Source organism: Ciconia boyciana, chromosome 3 (assembly GCF_034638445.1).
Source record: "Ciconia boyciana chromosome 3, ASM3463844v1, whole genome shotgun sequence".
Taxonomy (NCBI): Eukaryota; Metazoa; Chordata; class Aves; order Ciconiiformes; family Ciconiidae; genus Ciconia; species Ciconia boyciana.
Genome location: NC_132936.1, coordinates 8,784,854 through 8,807,332, shown reverse-complemented (window position 1 = coordinate 8,807,332; position 22,479 = coordinate 8,784,854). Strand labels below are relative to the sequence as shown.

The 22,479-nt window shown below is 42.1% G+C and overlaps 1 protein-coding gene across 10 annotated transcripts in view; it reads left to right on the top strand.

The window, feature by feature from the left end:
* KLHL29 (kelch like family member 29) overlaps positions 1–22,479 on the top strand; it is a 403,118-nt gene that overhangs the window by 252,060 nt on the left and 128,579 nt on the right. For 7 of the 10 annotated variants that reach the window (XM_072858445.1, XM_072858448.1, XM_072858450.1 and 4 more), the window contains 3 exons: positions 231–344; positions 6,644–6,785; positions 7,543–8,085. In XM_072858445.1, coding sequence (XP_072714546.1) covers positions 231–344; positions 6,644–6,785; positions 7,543–8,085 — 799 coding nt within the window. The remainder of the gene's footprint in view (positions 1–230; positions 345–6,643; positions 6,786–7,542; positions 8,086–22,479) is intronic. The other 3 variants (XM_072858452.1, XM_072858444.1, XM_072858453.1) reach the window with 2 other exon arrangements.

The window sequence follows — 22,479 nt, the reverse complement described above, 5'->3', positions numbered from 1 at the left end:
CCTGTGCCACGGGATGCCTGCAGGATCTCCGAAAGCCCTCTTGCGCTGCGTAGTGCATGTTCTCTGTAGTACACGCTGCCGCGTTGTTCCTGATGTTGTGCGTTTTCCTCCGTTGTGAGATGATTTTGCATTCGTAGCTTTGCTCTGATTTGGGGTTGATCTGCATGCCGACCGTGTTAGCAGAGGAGGTTCTGCTCAGGCTAAAGTGGGGCTTCTGTGCTCGAACCCAGTGTCGTGCGCTGATGTCCCTGGTGTCCTGGAGCAGCAAGTGTCGCAGCCGGGACCTCGGTTCGATACCTCAGCTCCGTTCCCTGATGTTCTCGCTGAGAAACGAAGGCAGCTGGGTGAGTACCTGAGCCTCTGCTGGGGAAATTTGCCAAGAGAGAATACAGAGTGCCATTTATGAAGCGCTTCTTATCATTCCATGGTCCTGCATTCATTCCCACCTAATGCTGAGCACCTAATGGGAGCACTAGTGTGAGAGCGGTAGTTGTCCTGGGCAGTGCATCCACCAGAAGGAAATAGGTACCACCTATGGCCAATTCACAACCACCTTCTATCCCATCTTTCTTCCCCTTTTCCATAACTTCATTCCTCCTCTTGCCTCCCTAAACCTCTTGCCTCCCCAAACTGCAGGTTTTGCAGCCAGTTTGGATAGGGAGCCTTAGAAAGGATTAACGAAACAGTAACATTTGACCCATTCCTGGTATGGAGTTATCCTCCATTGCATTGTCAGAGCTTGGGAATTTGGCTGACTGTCCTATTTAGGAGAGTAACCGAGGTGCAGATGCGAATGAGGTGGCAAAGAGGCTCAGTCCAGGAAAGATGGGGTTGATGTTGGTGGGGGGAAGAAGCTGGACATGCTTATACTTCTGCCTTCTTAGCAGCTCACAGATTGAGTGGTGAGAAGCTCCGCTATGCACAGAGCTGGGATCAGGGCTAGGTAAAGGCAGTTGTGCTGTGCCTGTCTGGGACATGGGCCCCACTGCACTAACAGGTTTCTCCAAGCCCGTGTCATTAACCTCAAGGTAGGGGGTGTCTTTAAATCCTCTGAAAAAATGGGAATGGATGCAGATTGTACCCCGCTGCTAAGCCATGTGTCTTGCCTGGAGGCTATACCTCAGTGCTCCAGAGCTCACACTGGCTGGTGGCTCGTTGCTGGATGGTGTTTAAGATGCCAGTATTGAATTATTCTCTCCACTCAAGAGGGAACTAAGACTTCTTTTGTCTTTTATGCAGGGTAGCAACATTTTTCCTATGAGTTAACTGTATTCTCTTTCTCGCTGCTCCGGCATTAGCTTTGGAAAGAGAAAAACAACGCTCTGTCATCTCAGAATTGCCTGCTGATGGGAACTGTAAGGTAGATGAGTTCTTCTCTCCACCCATGAGCAAGTCCTTGAATGAGGTTTTACTGCAGGACAGCTCGTTCTGTTCCTCTTGCACACTGGCCTGTCCATATCTCTTAGGTTTTTAATACATTACAGTACATCCCTCTCTTAAAACAACAGTTTCATTTCTGTAGCCCAGCCCAATGACCAGTGCTAGGGAGATATTGCTGTCATCATTGCATCTTTAAAAGCTCTGCATCCATCCTTAAGAGCTTCTTTGGCCACCGACTAGGCTTAGAAATAGGCTTGGGATCCTGTCCAACCCGGTATAGGAATTTACCCCAGATGAAGATCTATCCCTGTGTGGTTCAGATTTTATATGCATGGCTCCTGCACACAAAGAATACCTGTTTCATGCAATATTTAGCAATGTGAACTACAAATTAGACCATAAACTCTTCGGTGCAGAGACCACTGAGCTTTTTAGAGCACCGGCCACGTTCAGGCTTAAAACCCAACCAGGGCCACCAGTCATTACTTCTTAGAGCGAGGCATAGCTAACAGCTTTAAAAGGAATTCCCTCATTAAATTGAAGTTGCTTTTACCCATGACAGGCCATAAAACCTGAGTCCGTGGGAGGGAATGTTTGCCTCTATGCATGCGTGTGTCTTAGCCTTTTTATTTTCAATGGGGAGAGAAAATAGAGTGGGTTGCATATTGGATACATTATCTTAGTATTAAGCTGCCATTCCCAATCTCTTTTGGATAATTGGAACAGAGAATCGCTACTTCTCATCCATCACTTCAAATGAAGGCCGTACTAAAATAATTTTGGTTGCTGGGAACCACAAATAGGATCCCTCTATCCAGATTAGTTCTTTTTTGCTCATGAAACTGTTTGAATAGGTCTTAGCACTCTGAGCCGTTGCAGGATGTATGTCAGCAGTTTTACAAGCCTTCGGGGAAATTGCTCAAATGTGTTTCTAAGGACCTCCCAGGAAGTGTTTGGTGGTGTTGAGCCTGGGGAAAGTTGTATTGGAATTTTTGTTGTTGGATTTTGGTTGTTGCTGGGTTGGGTTTTTTTAATTCCTCTAACATACTTTGTAATGCTGGTAGTAGTGCAGTAGGTTTTATGTTTCCATTGATGTAAAAAAGGTCTTACTAAAAGTTTAGGTCTTACTTCATCAAAGATTTGTAAAACTTTGGACTTAAAGTCAGACTTAGTTGTAGCTGGGCCTCCTGAACACCTAAACTGATGCAGTATAGATGGAATCACTAACTCCCAATCTTTTAGCACTAGCTGATGGCTGTGAACTCACGAACTTTCTTGTGGATATTCTGCAAAGCCCCATGAATCTGAAGGTTTTTAATGTTTTAATTTAATAAGGTTCAGTGGACCAGCTGTACACCAATTACTGTTGCCTGTGGGCCATGGTTTATGACTGTCTGAGCTACAAAAAATCGACAACCTGGCAACTTGTCTGTGTTAGTCTCATGTAATTCTGAAATTGTTCCATCTTGCTCTGTTCTGCCTGTACATCTATATTGCAGTTAATTTCCTTAAAACTGGGAGATTGCTCACTGCTGGAGTTCAAAGTGGCAGGCATGAGGTGAAATGCAAGCTTCAACTGAAAATGTTATTTGTTCTTAACGGTTATTTCAAACAAAAGAGGAAAAAATCCTCAGATTTGGATTTGGGGTACTCCATCCGTGACGAAGAGCACAGATTGAACATTTTAGGGGTGCTACAAAGATGCTGATGATTGCTTTAGTAATCTTTGTAGTCTGCCATGAAATTCTGGCAATTAAATAGCCAATGCTTCTGTTGACTACCCAAGCTTCAACAGACCTTTTAGAAACCTTCTTGTCTTTTCATGTAAATAGACATTTGGCAGTATTTTAAAATGTATACCCAGTAGATTTTGTAATGCATTTCCTTTTTTCATGTGTTTCGTGTTTAATTCAAACAAGCGTCTGACATGAAAGCTAAAGATAAAAGTGTAACACAGTACAATTAGTTTCTGTGAAGTCTGCAGATCACTAATGGAACACATCTCTTCCCCCCGCACAACTAGCATAATACAGGCCATTTTTTGGTCATTTGTGTTGTACATTAAAAGCATCAAATAGAGTGCTGTCATGTGCCTGAGCGCACGGACAGAAAGTTCCTCTGTTTGATAACGTTGGAAATAATTTTGCTTTCCAGATACGCAAATCAGTAATTGCTGCAATCGGATCAGAGACATGTAACACTTGTAATGTAATCCTTCATGTATTAAGAAAAACAATGCAGAAATTAGATCAGAGACCAGAAGAATGTATATAAAAGAAAAAGAAGTTCAATAAGCTGGTTTTCTGTTTCCACCACCATTATTGTCTAAACTGTGTTTCACGGATGTGTGTTTTGATTTCATACCAACTAATCTCTAGCTCTTTCAGATCAAATAAATGCAAGCTCAGGAGTACAGTTTGAAAGCAATGTGCTGGACTTGTGCATTTAAATCCACTGAGCCTCTTAAGAAGCAGGGTTTGTGAGCATATTTAGTGAAAAAAAATCTTGGAAAAAACTAGCATTTTGTGGAAGCGGAGAAGTATTTATTGACAGCAAACCTGCAAACCTCCTTCCTCTTTATTAATGTTCAAAGTATGGAATTTAGATCTAGATTCGGGTGCAAACTCCACCAGTTTCAAACGTGTCTGATCTGGTGCTCTAGTTTTTTGGAAAGCAAGCTTTCAGTTGCGAAATAGGCAACCGGATTTTTGTAGGATTTAGGAGAGCTGTGTCACTCCCTTTCTTACCCGTTCTGTACAGAACATATGGGTTCTTTTAAAATTATAGCATGTGTGTGGTTCTGTATTTTTTAAGGTACAGGAATATTTTTTCTTATTTCAGATCGACACTGTTTTAAAGCAGCTTGGGGGTGTAACAAAATTACACAAGATGCTGCACATCTTGACAATGCCGCACGATAATGAGAAATATGATTTCAAACCCACTTATAAGACCCAGTTCATACAACAAAGAAATGCAACACACAGATGCCACAGGTGGAACGTGCGGGGCATGATTTGAGTCTTGAATCCTCCTGTCTGTCTTTGATGATTCATAAAAATGCCCAGTTATCTGTATTGCATTTACTGTTTTTTAAAGCTTTGCTTTGAGATAAATAATAATGTTTCTAGGGGAAGTATCTTAGCTGATTTATAGGCAGAGAGTGCTGGTGGTGCTTTTTTTTTTCTTCTTTCTTTTTCTACTGCAGAGTGCTTTGGCCACTGTTAAACAGTTTAGCTAGATCCAAAGGGATACTGCTAACATGAACTGGTAAACCACCAACAGCGTTGTATCCTCCTGTGTCAAAGACCTTGTACAATGTAAAAGCTAAAGGTATTCAGATTAAGCCTTTTCTCTGGACAATTTATAAATAGAAAGCATTTCAAAACTGAGATTTATTTCTTCCCCTCCTGCCCTTTCTTTGCCATGAATACAACAGAAGGAATCTTAAAGCTCTTGCTTGTCTGCATGTCCTCTCTTTTTGCCTTTCCTGACTCTCATTTTTATTTCAACTGCAAAAGTTGTAGAAGGTTTGAACAGTTAAGAAAATGAAAATGGTGGGGACAGAAGGAAATGTGAATCTAAAACCTGGATATGATTGTCCCTGTTGCCAGTAGAATAGAGAAAAACCTGGGGAAGTTAAAGTTTAAAAAAAACAAACAAGAACAGATAAACTGCTGCATCTTGAAAAAAAGAAAAATTAATTTGGACACAAGGCAAAAATTCTCACTTCCAGATTCCGTACAAAAAGAGACATAAAGAATCACATTTCCCTGTGACCATCTGCATTTAACAAAGTATAGCATTTCTAGCGGGGAAAACATTTCCATTGTGGCATCTGGGAGCAAAGAGAGCAGCACAGCAAAAACCCTGTCCTCCATCAAGGTCTGCACCCAGGACTCCTGACTCCCAGAGCCCAAGAAGGATAAAGCTCAGGTGGAAAAGGGAGTGGGTGATAGATGCCGGAGGCATTCGGTTGCAGGAAAGAGCCTTGGAGCAATGCAGAAGAGCTAGCGGAGATGTCAGTGGGGCAGAAGGGAGGGCAGGAGGAAGCCACTGATTGCAGGTACCTCCAGTGGATTTAAAGAGCTGAGGAATGACTGATGGGCTTGGGAAAGGTGTGCATGTATTTGCTGAGGGCATAAATGGGTTTGCTAATGACTTCTTTTCATGGGGTGATTGAGGTACTGGTGATGGGAAAAAAAGCTGCTGGTGTTGACAGAGATTTCATTGGTACTACGTGACCCAGGGCATTTACGGAGCCGCTGTACCCCCGTCTCGGAGCTAAATTACTTCCCAGATGTAAGGCAAACAAGCGATTGCTCAGACTGGTCTCCTGTTCTTTATGGCTTCAGTCCTCAATACTCATTCAGCAGTAGGCAGCTGGTTCCGTTTTCTTGGTTTAGAGGTTCTGACACCAGTAAAAACAAAACAAAAAAACTTTTAATATTCCAGCAATGAAATACGCTGCAGAGTTAAATAAACGAGACCTGTCGGAGCACCCTTGTTTTCTACAGGCCTTTTCTCAGCAAAGGCATGGTTGTTTGGGAAGATCCCCTAAAACTGCAGGGGGGGCTGGCTTATCATTTAAATCCATGTGATAGTTTCTTTATCAAGAAATCTCTTTGAGATCATATCCCCTTTGATGATTATTCAGCCCCGATACTTCCTCTACTTTACAGTTATTTTAACATCTCTGAAGAACTGCCAACATACCCGCTTCAGCGGCCAATGACTGTTACGCTGCTTTTTTTAATTGGCATTCAATTTTAAGGGTTGACAGACAGTAAATAGTAAGACTTCTCTTTACTGTTCTACAGTAATTTGTCCTACAGTTGTAAATAAGTCTCTCTTGTTCTGCCTTCTGCTAAACAAAACTCACCATTTTTAGAAGAGATTGAGCAAACAGAAGATTGTCCCATTTTATGTAAGCTGTGACTGAATGGATATTACCATATGTGGTGGGTTTTTTTTTATTTTTGAGGCAAAAGAAGCAACTTATTTCTGAAAATGCTAGTTTGTTGTGGATTTTTTTTTTTAAAGGTGGATCTATTAAATTTCCTGAAGTATTTTTTTCAAATATATTGTATTTTCCATACAGACTTGTTGTGCAAGCCTGGAGGAGAATGATATTTAAAGATTTTAGGATATCTTCTTGGACTGTAACAAACAAACAAACAAGCAAGCTACTAGTTATGAGGAACAGTAATTATTCCCAATAGTCTAAACATTTTTATTCTGTATTTTTCTCTCTCTCTCGTAGACACCTTGCATTTCCAAGACTGAAAATCAGCCTCAAGGACTTGCAACGAGTGTCAGGTGGGGACAGACACCCATCAATCAGTCCACGCCCTGGGACACTGATGAGCCTCCATCTAAACAGATGAGGGAGAATGAAAACCCAGGTATGTTTCTAATCTTATTTGTAATTCTACAAGGGAAAATCGTTCAAAGCAAATTCAATGCACTATCTCCATTTACGTCCGTAAATTAGACTTCATTGTGAGCCCTTTCTTTATTCTTTAGCAGGGTTTTTCTCTCATTGTAAAGACCCCTCAAGTTTCTTCTGTGCTGGGGCTAATATAAATGTATTAAGATGCCTGCAAGTTCATTAGTGTTTTTTTTTTTTTTCTCCTTCTCTGCCTTCACTAGAGGAAAAGGCACTCTGTAATACTTTAAGACCTCTTTTATGTCCAGAACTACCTGAAATGATTTCCAGCTTCCAGACACATATCGTACATTGTGCTGCTATGCCAGACGCCTAATTACAATCTCTTTGTAGTGGCTGGAGCACCATTATTATACACACAGAGTGTTTGTCAGGGAGCCATGAAAGCACGGTGGGGAAAGAGGTTAATTTTCTTAGAAGCGTGCGCTTAAGCTGCATAAAGCGCAAAATACATAAAACCGCAAACATGCCGCATGTCACCTGATGAGTATTTTAACAATTGCACTCACATCGCCGTAGCAATTTTATGCACTTACTGGTTGGGAAAGGTTCCAGACCCTGAACCGCTTTAGATACTGTGAAGGAGAAGGGCGCGTTGGCGCAATTCGGTGGCAGACACGGGTGCAGCGGGGGAAGGCTAGGGGTGTTTATTTTTGTTCTGGTCTCCCCCATGCCGAGCCCGCCGCCATTGCCAGCCTTCCTTCGTGCCACAGGTGCAGCGCCCTGGGTCACCACGGTGGCGGCAGGCAGCCAGCCCGCCCTGATCACGCACTCCTACGGGATGACGCAGCCGCCCACCTTCAGCCCGGCCGCCAACGTCCAGGCCCCTGTCATCGGCGTCACGCCCTCCCTCCCTCCGCACGTCACCCCCCAGCTCCCGCTGATGCCAGCCCACTACCAGCTCCAGCCTCAGCCCTCCCAGCCCCTCAGCAACATGGTGGTCAACCTCCAGAGCCAGCCCTTGTACACCAACAGCCAGCCGCTCAGCATGTCCTCTATGAGCGGCGTGGGTCCGGTGGCCCATCCGGGCCCCGGGGCTGTGGGAAACGGCCACTTGGCCTGCCCCATGCTGCCGCCGCCACCGCCGGCCCTGCCCTCGGCTGCCCTGCCCAGCAGCGCGCCCACCACCAACGGGCAGGCGGCCGCCCCGCTGCCCCCCAATGCAGCGGGGGGCCCGGACAACACCAACGGGGTGCAGATGCTGCGGACGATCGGCGTGGGGAAGTACGAGTTCACGGACCCCTGGCACCCCAAAGGTAAGGCGGGCCGGCTGGGCCCCGCGGGGCGCGCAGACGGGGCGGGCAGCGGGGCCGAGGACGGCAGTGGACCCCCGGGCCTCCCCGCCGCTCTTCGGGCCTGCCGGCCCAGCTCCAGCATCTGTCTCCACGCTTTCCTTTAATGCATAGCTTTTATGAGTTAATGATGACAAAAAGCAGTGTGTTAGAAAGAGGGAGGATGAGCTGTGGATGTATTTTGTAGTGAAAAACAGCTTTCGGACCCATTAGATAAGCTGGTGCTCCTGATGGTAAAGCAGGCATCATCCCTTGCCTCTCCGTTTGAGACACACACCCATGTTTCCATCTGACCACTTTCCTTCTGGCTTCAGTTGTGCCTTAGTCACAACACTAACCTTCTTCTTCAACCGTTGTCTTCTTCCCCCTCTCGTAGGAGACCCAGCCAAATGCAGGTAACCCTGCTGACTGAAGCTGAACAACCCAAAACGTTCAGTGTTAAGGAGAAAACTGTTCATTACCAGCTTCATTGGGCTCAAATGCTGCAAAACAACCTGAGTAGTCATGAGCATTCCTGAGAGGTTGACCTTTTCTGATAAGGAGTTTCTAAATGAGCCACACCATTGGGTCATGCTGGAGTGTTATTTCTGAGTGTCTTACCCTAGACACTTCAAAAATACCTACGCTCTGTGTACTTAGTTTCTAATTTCATTTGCGGAGTTTTCCCTGCCTCCCTTAAAAATCATGACTGTGCCACGTGTGCAGGTAAAGCGAAATGTAGCTTACAAAAATATAAATGCGGACCTATCAGCAAAATCAATTACATTGATTTTAAAAAAACCACCCCAATGGCTTCATTAAGTCTGTGATATTTTATGTATACATTTGTATTCAGACACAATCCATGTGTAAATTATTTACTTGCTACAAGCTATTAAGTTCTATTGTGTAGCTCTGTATTAAAGACAAGGAATCTCTATTTAAAATGATTAGTCCAATAAGTCTTCCTACTCATTACATAAATTGTACTTTGGTATGTGCAAATCCTTACCAAACGTCTCTTGAAAAGGAGTTAAGGCACAAGCTCAGCAGTACTTTTCTAAAGCTAAATATTTTGACTGCTTTAAATTTTCAAACCCAAGCCCCAAATACGATGAGAATGCTTGCTGGATGGTGAGCTTCTGAATTTTTCTTTAAGATCTAGATGGGCTTTTAAGTGATACTGGCCCAGTCAGGTAGCAAAAAATTCACCAACAATTGCTTTATAAGAGTTTTGTTAATCCTTTCCCTTTAAAAAAAAATCAAATTCCACAAAAGCAATTTGTCAGGTTAGGTTTATAAGTTGCAAACCCTTGATTTTGTAGAAGGAGAAAGGGGAGAGATTTATACTCTAATCCTGGTAGACTGAGCTGTAGTGGTTCTGCTGGATGTCTCCCTTCTCCGTGGAAGCTATTTGTCTTCTAAAAGGCATCATCTCCACTTTTCATAGCCACCTATCCCAATTTACTGGACTGGATACTCGGATACATGATCAAATTAACACAATTTAAAGGATTGCTCGGTGTCATTGGAGACATGTGCAAATATACAATACAAGGAAAACCACATAAGCTTAAACCACTTTCACTGCGGTAATTTGATCACATATGTGAGCCCTAGTGACACTAACCTAGTGAGACAAATGAGCATGTCAGTGACTGCACACTTGAGGTTAGGAGTACTCTTAAATGCCTTGCATACTTAGGGCCAGTAGCATCAGCTGTTATTTACTCTTCCTCCATCAATTAACCTTCAGCATATCTCTGGCTAGCAGATGAAGTAAACTTCAAATCAGAGCCTAAGTAAAAAGATCGTAAAATATTTAATGTCTTTTAATATTTGATTTGCAAAGTCTCAGTCAGCATTCTTGCTTCAACTGCCGTAAACCCTAGTCTAGCGTAATTGTCGCTGCCGCTGAGCACAGTCAGCCAAGGAGGTGCTCATTAAGGTGAGGAGGAGAGTTCCTCACTAGACTATGCCAGGCATGCCAGACCTAGCTCTGGTCTGGTACGTGGAAACCTTTGTACCTAGGAGAGGCCCATAAGGAGAATATTAAAACAAGCAGTATTTCTAATCCATGACAACTGCTGACACATTAGCTGTACTGTACCTTATAAACTGCAAGCTAGAGAGCTGTTTTCCCAGGGATTAGCTAGCTTCTCTGTGAGCATCAGCTATCGACTTATTCCTGTTCCTGTAGTGGTTAAAAACAAACAAACATAAGATAACGAAGCATGCATATACAAATGTCTCGTAAGCAGGACCTATTTTATAGAGAAAAAGTCATCTCTTCCTCCATTTCCCATCTTAAAAGCCCTTACTTCTAAAGCTATAATTCTTCTTGTGAAACCTGAAGTCAGAGAAGATAAATTTTGGGTTTGGTTATTTTGAACGAGAGAAAGCATCAGGAAAGAGAAGACAACTGTGTGTCTAACCAGACTTTAAAACCTCGCTAGGATAGGATTCTTAACATAAACGGTATGGATTTCAATGTGGCTCACTTTTCATATTATTTTTTGTTTTAATTTCTGCCCTCGGGGATTTCAGTCTCTAAAGCCTGACTGATTTCACAGTCTTACATGATAGGCACCTTTCTCTCTGGGAAGGAATGGAAACTGTGAGGCAGTGCTGAGCTGTTCAAATATACAAGTTCGAACTAGTTCTCTACAAGTTTCATTTAAATATTCTCTCTCTTTCTTGGGGAACCTTGGCCAGTATTATAAGAGCCACTGCTAATGGCCTTAAGATCTATCTCATTATCCTGAGATACTCTGTATTATTATTTCACTTGACAATCCAGTCTTGTACAGGTTTGAATAATTACCCAGCTATCCCTTAAGTGAAAGAGCAGTTCTTGCTGGTTAATATGATAGGGTTTCTTATATTTTTAGACTTTATTAGGGAGCTGATTTGAAACGTCACGTTTTATTTTTCATAATTATCTTTCATTTGGCTACGTGCATGTTGGGGCCACATTATTCTGTATTCAAGCAGAACTAGGTTTCTTACATAGCTGTTTCTAAACAAAAGTAAACAAGTTGCCAAAAGTTAAAGGCACTGCTGGTATGCCGTCTCATTTGCAATAGGTCAAGAGATCTCACTTACATGACTGAAAGACTCGAGTCATTTCTGTGCCCCTGCAAAAAATATGTTTTGATAACAAGAATCATGATATAAAACAGATATGTCATTCTCTTTACAGTGTCACAGCTAATTCCCACCTAATTCCATTGAAACTAGTTGTAAGAAAATAATTTTTGCATGCATTAGAGAATCGTCTTGGTCTGGATGGATTATATTCTGTGAAGGGATTTTTCATTGCTTCTGTGATATGTTAAATACGAATGTTAAGTTTAGCTACATGATCCATTTACGTAGTGAATTTATACAGCAGTCACATTATGAGAGACATAAATAATGTTTCAAAGTAATTATTGCTTTTAGCAATGTGTGAAGAACTGCCTTATGAAATGCATGGAATCTTTCACCATACACAATCAACAGAGTTTTGAGAGGTGTCTGGTTTGGCCTGTAATTGCCCTTTGGATAGAATTTATGCCAAATACTCCTAGCTGACTTCAAAAGCCATGTCACCTTAACACAGACATGTAAGCTAATATTTTAGAGCAGAATCAGCCCTTGTTTTCTATCCATGTCCTAAGTCTTGCTCTGTAATCTAAAGATTAAGTGCCAGGGGAATTAATAAAGCAGAATATTCAGAACCATGAAGACGTTCATTGTGAGCACATTCAGTGAAGATCCACTGAAGTTCGCATAGCCAAATTTTTGTGTGGCTTCTTCAGAAAATACAGAGTTGCAAATAATATTCAAACATAATTTCAGTATCTTCAGGCTACCTGATGTGCCAGCACAAGTTGTGGCTTGTACAACATGCCTGCAGAGAAGAGAGAGGGATGGAAATCATCCCTTCAGTTTCTGACACAAGGTACCGGTATGCCATGCCATGGCACAGTGACAGAGACCAACGTCTATGTGCCTGCCAATCCAGTTGAGCCCAAACGGAGAGAAATTAATCAGTCTGATGAAGGACTAGAAGAGATTGGTTTCCTTGCAGAAATAACTGAGTAACTGAGATTTAGTCCTTGACTTTTTCGTAGGGCAGTGTGCTTCTTTATATCCAAGACTTGTAGTAAATCCAAAACTGAACCCTTGGTGGATAGCCCTGCCATATGCAGGACATAAACGTTCCAGCTTGGACTGTGAGGTCTGTTACTCGTTTGAAAAGACATAAACTTGATATACTTTGAAGCATAGTCAGTAACACAAAAAATGGGAAAAATACAGTTCTTCATTGCAGTACTTTTTCCTGCAGTGTAAAATTAGCCATGGACATCATGGGTTTTAATTTGTGGATGTTCATGGGTAATATTGATGCTTGTTTCCATAGTATTTTTGTTCTATAATTCTTTGGTTTGCAGTCCTTAACTAGTGGGAAAAGAAATCAGATGCTAATTAGTGTTCAGAATGTAATGACTGTAGAAACATAACAGTATCAGAAATAAAATCTGAATGTTAATCCTTGTAACACTAATTTCTTAACACTTCATTTTCAAGCATCACCAAATACCATGAACTAAACAATACAAAAACACAAACGAATACTGTTGCATCATCACTTATTGATTGCACCTTTCACACTTGACTTTATTGCATTGGAATTCTCATTAGACCTCAGACAATATTTACTTTCCTTAATCATGAATAGTAACAAAGTAAACTACAACATTTTGTCAATAACCATCAACTTTTTCTTCACAAAAGGCTGAGTTTTCAAAGGGATTTCAGCTTGATCTGCAATTCTGTGAGTGCACGTAGTTCTAGACATGAATGCTGGGGGGTGGGAGGTGTTTAAATTCAAAGTGCAAACTAGCATTTGGAATTCTAATAACGTTAATTAAAGGATATTGTGTGGAAAAGACTCTAGAAAGCCTGTTTGCAGTTCTCTGCACCAGAATACATGGCCTGTGTCACCTTAGGAAAATCTCCCTTATTTTTGTGTCCATAGATATAGATAGGTAGATAGATAAATAGGTCATACAAAATCATAAAATTATACATAAAATTTTAGTATGTGTGTATACATGTATATAGATATATATATAGCATATAGTTGTGGGGAAGGAAGTCTACAGTAGAAAAAATAGTGCATTCTATCTTCTGTTGGTTGTAGGAGAGTTAGTTTAGCATGGAAGTCTGTTAGCATTGTACATGCTTCTTACTGTGTTTTCCTTAAGATAGTCTTGATTTTCTGGGGCAGCCTAAATGGTACCAAGATACAGATGACTAGTGATTGTTTGTAAGCTCAACTTGGTAATGACGCATAAGAGTTCACAGAATCACAGAATGGTTGAGGTTGGAAGGGACCTCTGGAAGTTGTCTGGTCCAGCCCCCCTGCTCAGGCAGGGCCACCTGGAGCTGTTTGCCCAGGACTGTGTCCAGGTGGCTTCTGAATATCTCCAAGGGTGGAGACTCCACAACCTCCCTGGGCAAGTCACCCTCACAGTAAGGATGTGTTTCCTGATGTTCAGAGGGACCCTCCTGTGTTTCAGTTTGTGCCCATTGCCTCTGGTCCTGTTACTGGGCACCACTGAAAAGAGCCTGGCTCCATCCTCTTTGCACTCTCCCTTCAGGTATTTGTATACATTGATGAGATCCCCCTGAGCCTTCTCTTCTCCAAGCTGAACAGTCTCAGCTCTATCAGCCTTTCCTCATAGGAAGGATGCTCCAGTCCCTTCATCATCTTTGTTGTCCTTTGCTGGATTCTCCAGTAGGTCCATGTCTCTCTTGTACTGAGGAGCCCAGAACTGGACCCAGCACTCCAGGTGTGGCCTCACTGGTGCTGAGTAGAGGGAAAGGATCACCTCCCTCGACCTGCTGGCAATACTTTGCCTAATGCAGCCCAAGATACCATTAGCCTTCTTTGCTGCAAGGGCACACTGCTGGCTCATGTTTTAGCATGTTCACGCACAGTAATGAACTTAAAGCAAACTGCTGGAACAGGTCCTCTAAAATCAAATCTTTTTCAAGATTAATTACAGTCTTCTGTCATTAGAATAATCTTAATGGAATTGCAAAGTTGATGAGGGTATCTAAGCCATCAGATGAGTGAGACTAAAATACATTTCACCTTTTTGTGTTCCAGGTGGAGTATTTTCAGTAACTCTTGCCCTGTCTTTTAATGCTACTATCGGTCAGGTCATGACAGACAGTGATTTAGTTCACTGAAGAGTCAAAGAGGACTTGTAATAGTCCTAGAACATTGCCTTGCTAAATGTACAGCATAAAGAAGGTCACTGAATTCTGTTTTGATTGACAGCTCTCAGTATGTGAGTGACTTGAGATTTCCAAGTTTCAACTGGAGCAGGAGCCTCTCACCACTACCAATATTTTATGAGGGTTATTGTAAAAAAAAAAGTGTGGGGTTGCTAAAGTGTATTAAAACTCCCTGAAACTGCTGTTAAAAGTCATCTGCTCCACGCTGCCTTTTTTTTCCCGTTTTTTTAAATAAGCACAAGATTTGCAACTGTACTTCATCTGTTCTTAAAAGTACAGAGCTAAAGAACTTTGATTTTACTCTGTTATGTGATATTATGTCATCACTTGCAGATTCACTTAGGTAATTGGACAATTATATATTTGAAGACGTCTTGAGTTTCTTCCCATCCTGAAGTCTAAGACATGGTTTGCTTAGAACATGGTTTCTTATTGAATATGGTTTTGTCCATGACAGTGGCCACTAAATGCATTCAAAGTAAGTCTGAGAGCCGGCAAAGTTCTGTTGAATGACTGTTTTCTCTCCTGTCCACACAACACTATACTCGTGAAGTGCAGAATTTCTCAGGGGCTGGATGATAACCCAAATCTAGCCTCCCTTTTGGCACAGGATACATAAGTGGAAACTCTTTATAAATACAGCCCAAATTTCCAAGCAGGCTACCTATCCATCCATCCAAATGCTGTTCCAAAAATCCCTTGCAGAGAGCTGGAACTGCATTTGGATATTCTGAAAGTTATTAATTGTCCAAAACACTTGCAGAGTCTCTGTTCTCCTTTCAGCACTCCTTATGTTTAATTTCTGATTTCTCTGACCTTGTCTTCCCTTGGTCCTCTGTCTTGTTCAACTCCTGACACATATTTGGATGCAACCCTTTTCTGCATCCAGCCCATTGGATGCAGGGGAAACATACCTGTTCCCTTTCACCTTGTCCTCCTATGCCTGGAGCCACCTTAGAGCTACCTTTCCTGAACGTTCAATTCTCTCCACAAGTTTGGCCTTTCCTTGTATTTCCCACTAAGATCTCTTCCTCCTCATAGCAGGATAATTACACTTCTTTAATAATACTTAAGAATTACACTTCCCTCCTTTATTGCATGCAGGGAGGAACATTGCCACCAAGGATGAGGAAATGGCTGAGGTACTTAATGCCTTCTTTGCCTCAGTCTTTAATAGTAAGACCAGTTATCTCCAGGGTATTCAGCCCCCAGAGCTGGAAGACAGGGACAGAGAGCAGAATAAACCCCCCATAACGGAGGAGGAAGCAGTTAATGACCTGCTACACCACCTGGACACTCACAAGTCTATGGGGCCAGATGGGATCCACCTGAGAGTACTGAGGGAGCTGGCGAAGGAGCTTGCCAAGCCACTCTCCATCATTTATCAGCAGTCCTGGTTAACAGGGGAGGTCCCAGACAACTGGAGGCTTGCCAAAGTGACACCCATCTACAAGAAGGGCCAGAAGGAGGATCTGGGGAACTACAGGCCTGTCAGCCTGACCTCGGTACCAGGGAAAGTTGTGGAGTGGTTCATCTTGAGTGCGCTCAACAGGCATGTGCAGGCCAACCAGGGGATCAAGCCCAGCCACCATGGGGTCATGAAAGGCAGGTCCTGCTTGACCAACCTGATCTCCTTCTACGACCAGGTGACCCGCCTAGTGGATGAGGGAAAGGCTGTAGATGTTCTCTACCTGGACTTTAGTAAAGCCTTTGACACTGTCTCCCACAGCATTCTCCTGGAGAAGCTGGCAGCTCATGGCTTAGGCAGGTGTACTCTTTGCTGGGTAAAAAACTGTCTGGATGGCCAAGCCCAGAGAGTTGTGGTGAATGGAGTTAAATCCAGTTGGTAGTCGGTCACAAGAGGTGTTCCCCAGGGCTCTGTGTTGGGGACAGTTCTGTTTAATATCTTTATCAATGATCTGGACGAGGGGATCGAGTGCAACCTCAATAAGTTTGCAGATGACACCAAATTGGGTGACGGTGTCAATCTGCTTGAGGGTAGGAAGGCTCTACAGAGAGATCTGGACAGGCTGGATCAATGGGCTGAGGTCAATTGTATGAGGTTTAACAAGGCCAAGTGCCGGGTCCTGCACTTGGGTCACAACAACCCCATGCAACACTACAGGCTTGGGGAAGAGTGGCTGGAAAGCTGCCCGGCGGAAAAAGTCCTGGGGGTGCTGGTTGACAGCTGCCTGAACATGAGCCAGCAGTGTGCCCAGGTGGCCAAGAAAGCCAACAGCATCCTGGCTTGTATCAGAAATAGTATGGCCAGCAGGACTAGGGAAGTGATCGTTCTCCCGTACTCAGCACTGGTGAGGCCGCACCTCGAATACTGTGTTCAGTTTTGGGCCCCTCAGTACAAGAAGGACATGGACGTGCTGGATCGTGTCCAGAGAAGGGCAAGGAAGCTGGTGAAGGGTCTGGAGAACAAGTCTTATGAGGAGCAGCTGAGGGAACTGGGGTTGTTTAGTTTGGAGAAGTGGAGGCTGAGGGGAGACCTTATTGCTCTCTACAACTACCTGAAAGGAGGTTGTAGTGAGGTGGGGGTCGGTCTCTTCTCCCAGGTAACAACTGATAGGATGAGAGGAAATGGCCTCAAGTTGTGCCAGGGGAAGTTTGAATTGGATATGAGGAAAAATTTCTTCACTGAAAGGGTGATGAAGCATTGGAACAGGCTGCCCAGAGAGGTGGTGGAGTCACCATCCCTGGAGGAGTTCAAAACATGTGTAGATGTGGCACTTCAGGACATGGTTTAGTAGGCATGGAGGTGTTGAGTTGATGGTTGGACTAAATGATCCTAGAGGTCTTTTCCAACCTTAATGATTCTATGATTCTATGATTCTTTTGCTGTCATGACTTAAAAAAAATGGACAGTCAAGTTATAGCTACTACAGAGAGTCAGCAGAGAATGGGGACTTCACGCTCAGTCCGGACTAAACAAGCTGGGTCCGTCAGGAGCCGGACTGTGCATTTGTGTATACGCTTAAATGTTCTCAAGATGGGCTATTCTGTGATCTCCGTAGTTCTCCAGACAAGTGGATTTATTAAATTGCAACAGTTTTTTGGTTTCCCTACAAGAAAGAGGAAATGTCTGTTTTTGTAATCAGCAGTCCTCCATGGAGCAGTGCCTGAACTCTGAATGAAGAAGAATCATTTCTGTCTTGTTTCATTGAGAACAAGAATGAATCTGTCCCATGTTAGATTAAAAAAATCTAAACAGATTTGTGAAATAAAAACATTTCCAAATAGTGACTTTTCTTACCCTGCTGTGCCTTCAGATTGCTGATGATAAGTTCTGCTGTCCCACGGCGAGGCTGGACTTTGAGCTGCGGTCAATAATAACAATAACATGGGATTACATGACACCTTGCATCTTCAAAGTGCTTCTATGGACATAAATTTTTAAAAAAATTAACTGTAAATAACTCATGTGCACATTTTGTAAGGCTAAAGATACAGGGACTTTGAAGCAAAACCAAGAATAACTGTCAGGAAACTAGTTTTGGTGTAACGTCCCACAAATCTACTTGTTTCAGATGTCTTCTGTGTTCACAGCATACGTACTATGAGGAGAGGAATGATTTGTGTTTTGTAAATTCACGAGCATTTGTAGTAATGCTTTCTTTTCTTTAGTTTTTCTTTCATTGTTTAAGTAGTAGATAATTTGGGCAACAATTTGAATGGTGCATGCAAGAAAATTCTTCCCAGCAATGGACATACTTGTTTCTGTATGTTGTGTTCCTGTACATTGTCACAAAGATATGCTACTAAGTTCTTCCCACACAGTAGGATGGTGGGTTAAGCTTCTTGCATTCAGTCTGTTTTGTGTTATGCGTATATTCAGGTTTCTAGTTGTACCAAGTGAGGGTAACAAGGTATTTGTATATAGTGCCATCTTAATATTTACAAATCATTACATTAGATTCCCAGACTAGATATTCAGGAAAGTATCATAAGGTGACAAAATCATCACTATGAAGGAGGTACATAAGCTTGCAGGAATAATTAATTACTCATAGACAAAACTTCCATTATCTAGAGGTGCAAGTAAAAGCAGCATGAAGTTTTGTCATATTTAATACAGGAAATTACAGCATGTAATGTTGTACATGCTTACTGCTGTACTGGAAAAATCCTTGGGCTGCTGACAAAATCAGGAGGTTCAAGATAAGTATTCGACGGGGAGTATAGACAGTGATATATTCGTACACCTATGTGTGCTGACAATTAAGTCAGAAGCATTTGACTAGACAAGGTGCCAAGATACTTAGTCAAGTTTGCACAGTAGGTCTGTGTAATACTTTCCAAGGAGCTAAAACAGATTGGAGGGTTTGCCTAGAGACTTTGTACATTATGTGTTGCACAATGCTCATTGGCACTGCAACATCAAAAAACCCCAAGAATGTAGGATTAAAGAAAACATTATGTTTTTGTTCATTATTCCTCTGATGTTTCAGAGGAAGACAAAATGTGTTTTGTCCATCAATCTGCACACCGAAGTATTTGGGTGAGGATGAGGAAGATGGTATGAAAAAGACAAAATTGGCTAAAATGAAAGAGTTCTTAAGAGAAATGTGGGCTGACACTCCTGTTCAGTCTGACTGATGTATAGAGGATCCAAATCCAACATCAAGCCCAGCTCCTCTGTGTGACCTTTTCCTTGTGAATGAAGAGGGAAATGTTCCTTGCATCCCCAAGCTGTGGGTGTTCTTTAAAACAAGGATCATTTTGCACAAAACACTACCATCCTGTGGAAAACAGATGGAGGAGCAGTGCTAGTGGATTCCTGTTGCCTGTAACCTAGGAAATAGGAGATTCTGCTCTTTGCCTTTTCCTGCATGCTGTGCGGACTTTGTTACAGGTGTGAATTTTCTAGATGGCTCAATTTGCTGGGGTTTAGATGTTTTTCTGCTAGATATACTCCTGTCATGGCCAAACTGGGCTGTTTCATGAACAGCGCATTTCTTTGAGGTTTTTTTATACTTTTGTAGGATGGTTAGAGCTCTGATTTGGAAGCCATATTAAGCATCCAAATAGAAAAGCACTTTTCAGGAGCATTTCAGAAGAACTTTCGCTAGCTGGATAACAGGTAGCTCCAGGAGGAGTCAGTCAAGTGATTTCAGGTTTAGACAGATACGGATATTTAACCATCAGTATGTAGAGAATCCTTGCACTCTGAAGAAATACAGGAATCTCTCTTTCATTTGTATAAATGTAGCGAGAACAGGCGCTCATGTTCCTTCAGCTCCAGAATAACACGGTTCTTCATGTATTTTACTTGCTAGAACGGTAGAAGCACATTTGACATCCTGTCCAAGGATTAGCTATTCAGGGATAGTCAAATCTGCTCATGAGTAGAAATTGAGTACGTTACAAGAACAGTCAATCTGTTAAAGCCCCACACCAATAAGATTTTCTTCTGTGAGAACTTAAATGAGTTCACAGCCCTTCCCTGGAAGTGCCCCTTATGACTTTGGATAAGCCATCATTACTTTACTTTTTTTTTTTTTTTTTTTCTTTCTCAAAACTGCCATATAGGCAAACCATGTGCAGTGAACCTAGGTGTTATCAGTCAGGGATGCTTTAATTCACTTTCATAGAGATAAGTGGTGCTGATAACACCTCTTGGCTTTAAGGGTAAACTCAATCAAGAATTTTACTAAAGCCAGGAGATTATTTTAGCATATATTTTTGTCCAAAGTCTTGGATGCTGGAGTGCTAGATTCAGTATTTCAGTAAGATTTGGTATTTCCTGAGAGTGAGTATTCTTTTTGTATTTTAAAGAAAGTAGAGAAGGGCTATTTATGTACTGAAGATCTATAGAAGTGTCTGGAAATAATGTGTTTACATATTTAGAAGACAAATTCTAAATATCAAAATATGTTTTAATAGACAGTTAAGAGAAGGAGCCTATTTCAAAAATACAAAGTCCTTTTGCATTTATGGAGTGAGTAACATTGACTGGTTCCTACCCCTTTGAACGCACTGAGAGCAATGTTGGGTTTTTAAGATAGCTACACACTGCAGTGGGAGGTGGCCAGCCCTGGAGTAGAGTGGGACCACGCTGTGTGTTTATGACAGAAAAAGGGGTAGCCATATTGCATCCGAATGAAATAAGAGGTGGTTTTAAGGATATAATTTATAATTAGCCAGTCTGGATCTAGATTATAATTACATAGTCTGGAACTACGCCAAGACACTGAGATGAATATTTCAAGTTTGGAGGGAAGAAAAACAAGATGGTGTTTGGCTGGGTTGGTAGCTGTCTATCAGCCATGAACTCAGAACCAGGAGAGTTCAAGGAACCTACCTTGAACCTTGAACCTACCTCCCAAAAAGAGATGAAGAGACTTTTACTTAACATCTTACATGCACAACAGAATATGTAAAAAAAGAGGTTGTAATAAGGAAAAGACAAGATGACATCTTTGAATGTTATTATGTGCTTAGTAAATGAGAAAGAAGAATCATTTCTATTCAAAACTGAAGTCTTATTTTAAAGAACCCTAACCAGCCTAACCAGCAGCCTAGTCTGTTAGGTAAGATTTCTTCCCTGACTTACCTAAATTTAGGAAGTCATTTAAACACAGGCACATTTAGTCACTCAGTCATTAAACACGGGCAGCTAGGGCCTTGTTTATCCTAGAGCTGTAGTACATCTTATGTGGTCTCTTGGTACCGGCAGGGCACTGCTGTTCCATAGGTGCTGGCTATTTGTAGGGGTCTTGGCTATCCCAGAACGTCTCAAAGGGCATCAGGGACCAGTGTGTCAGCGACTGCATTGAGCTCTTGTGGTTGCCTAGGTGAATCACTCTTGGCTCTGTTGACTGCACTGATTAGGTTTTGATAGATGTTATAGGAGCTTATATACCTAACCAACTTGAATGCACTTTAATTTAAATATCTTATCATAACCTGAATCCTATCCTAAGTTTCAGGAATAGGGTCAAGAGTCTCAGCAGATGGACACCTCAGCGTGAATACAGCTTCACTGTCAGAAGTACAATATAACAAATTACCACCCTCGTATTATTTTATTGTCAATGTATTAAGAGGGTATTTTGATATTATTGGTTTAAAATTACCTAAAATTAATACAATATTTGCCTGTTAACACTGAAACATGTTGATCTCAGTGGGATAAGCAAACACATCTAGTCCCTGTTTGTGATCAAGCTGGCTTTCCTCATCTGCCCATGGAAAGCTACTTCTGAATGTCATACATCTAATGTTTTACCAGGCATCATTTTGATTAGCATAACGGAAGCTAATGTGGGCATATATTGTCAACAGTTTTGATTCATGGTTTGTTAAACTGCTCCTCACACTGTTATCTCACATAATTTCCAGTGCTGTCTTATACTGTTTAATATATTAAGGCCTACTAACAGGGTTAAGAGAGAGGCTTACATACCTCATTCAGGAGGCATCACTTGCAGTAGTGCAGTGTCCCGCAGGGTACTTGAGCTTTTTGGTTCAGCAGTGACTCAGAAAAAGAGAGTGCGTGTGCACTGTTTCCACCAGCGCTTGGTCTTTTCTCAGAGGTTTCCTCACTAATTCCCAGCTCATCATGGTCCTCATCAGCCTGTGTAATGTGCTCATCACACGCTCATTTTCAGCTTTTGATTTGGCCAGACTGTCTGCTGGGGAAGGTTTCCTCTGGTAGAAGTCTCCAGGTACATGAACAAGTGAGCTCTAAGTGTTACTGATAAAAAATCCTTTAATCCACTTTAACAATGATGAATTGGAACTGAGAACTCCTCCTTACTTTACAGATACATTCAGTTCAGAATTTCACTTAAGTCAGGAAATCATTTTACGGGCAAGACAAAAGTCCTAAATAGCCGATGTGGACAATGGGAATTAAAGGCCAAATGCTCAATTGCTCTTACTAGGTATCTGAAGCACCTCCTGATGACTGAAACTTCCACTGACATGGCTAGTTCATAGCAAATTCACTGGTCTTTGCCGTTATTTTTATTCTTAATTCACCCTGGAATTTCCCTTTTGATTTTCCTCACATTGTAGTTGGTGCATGATGAAAGGAAGTAGTTGATCTGGACCACAGAAATTCAGATTGAGCAA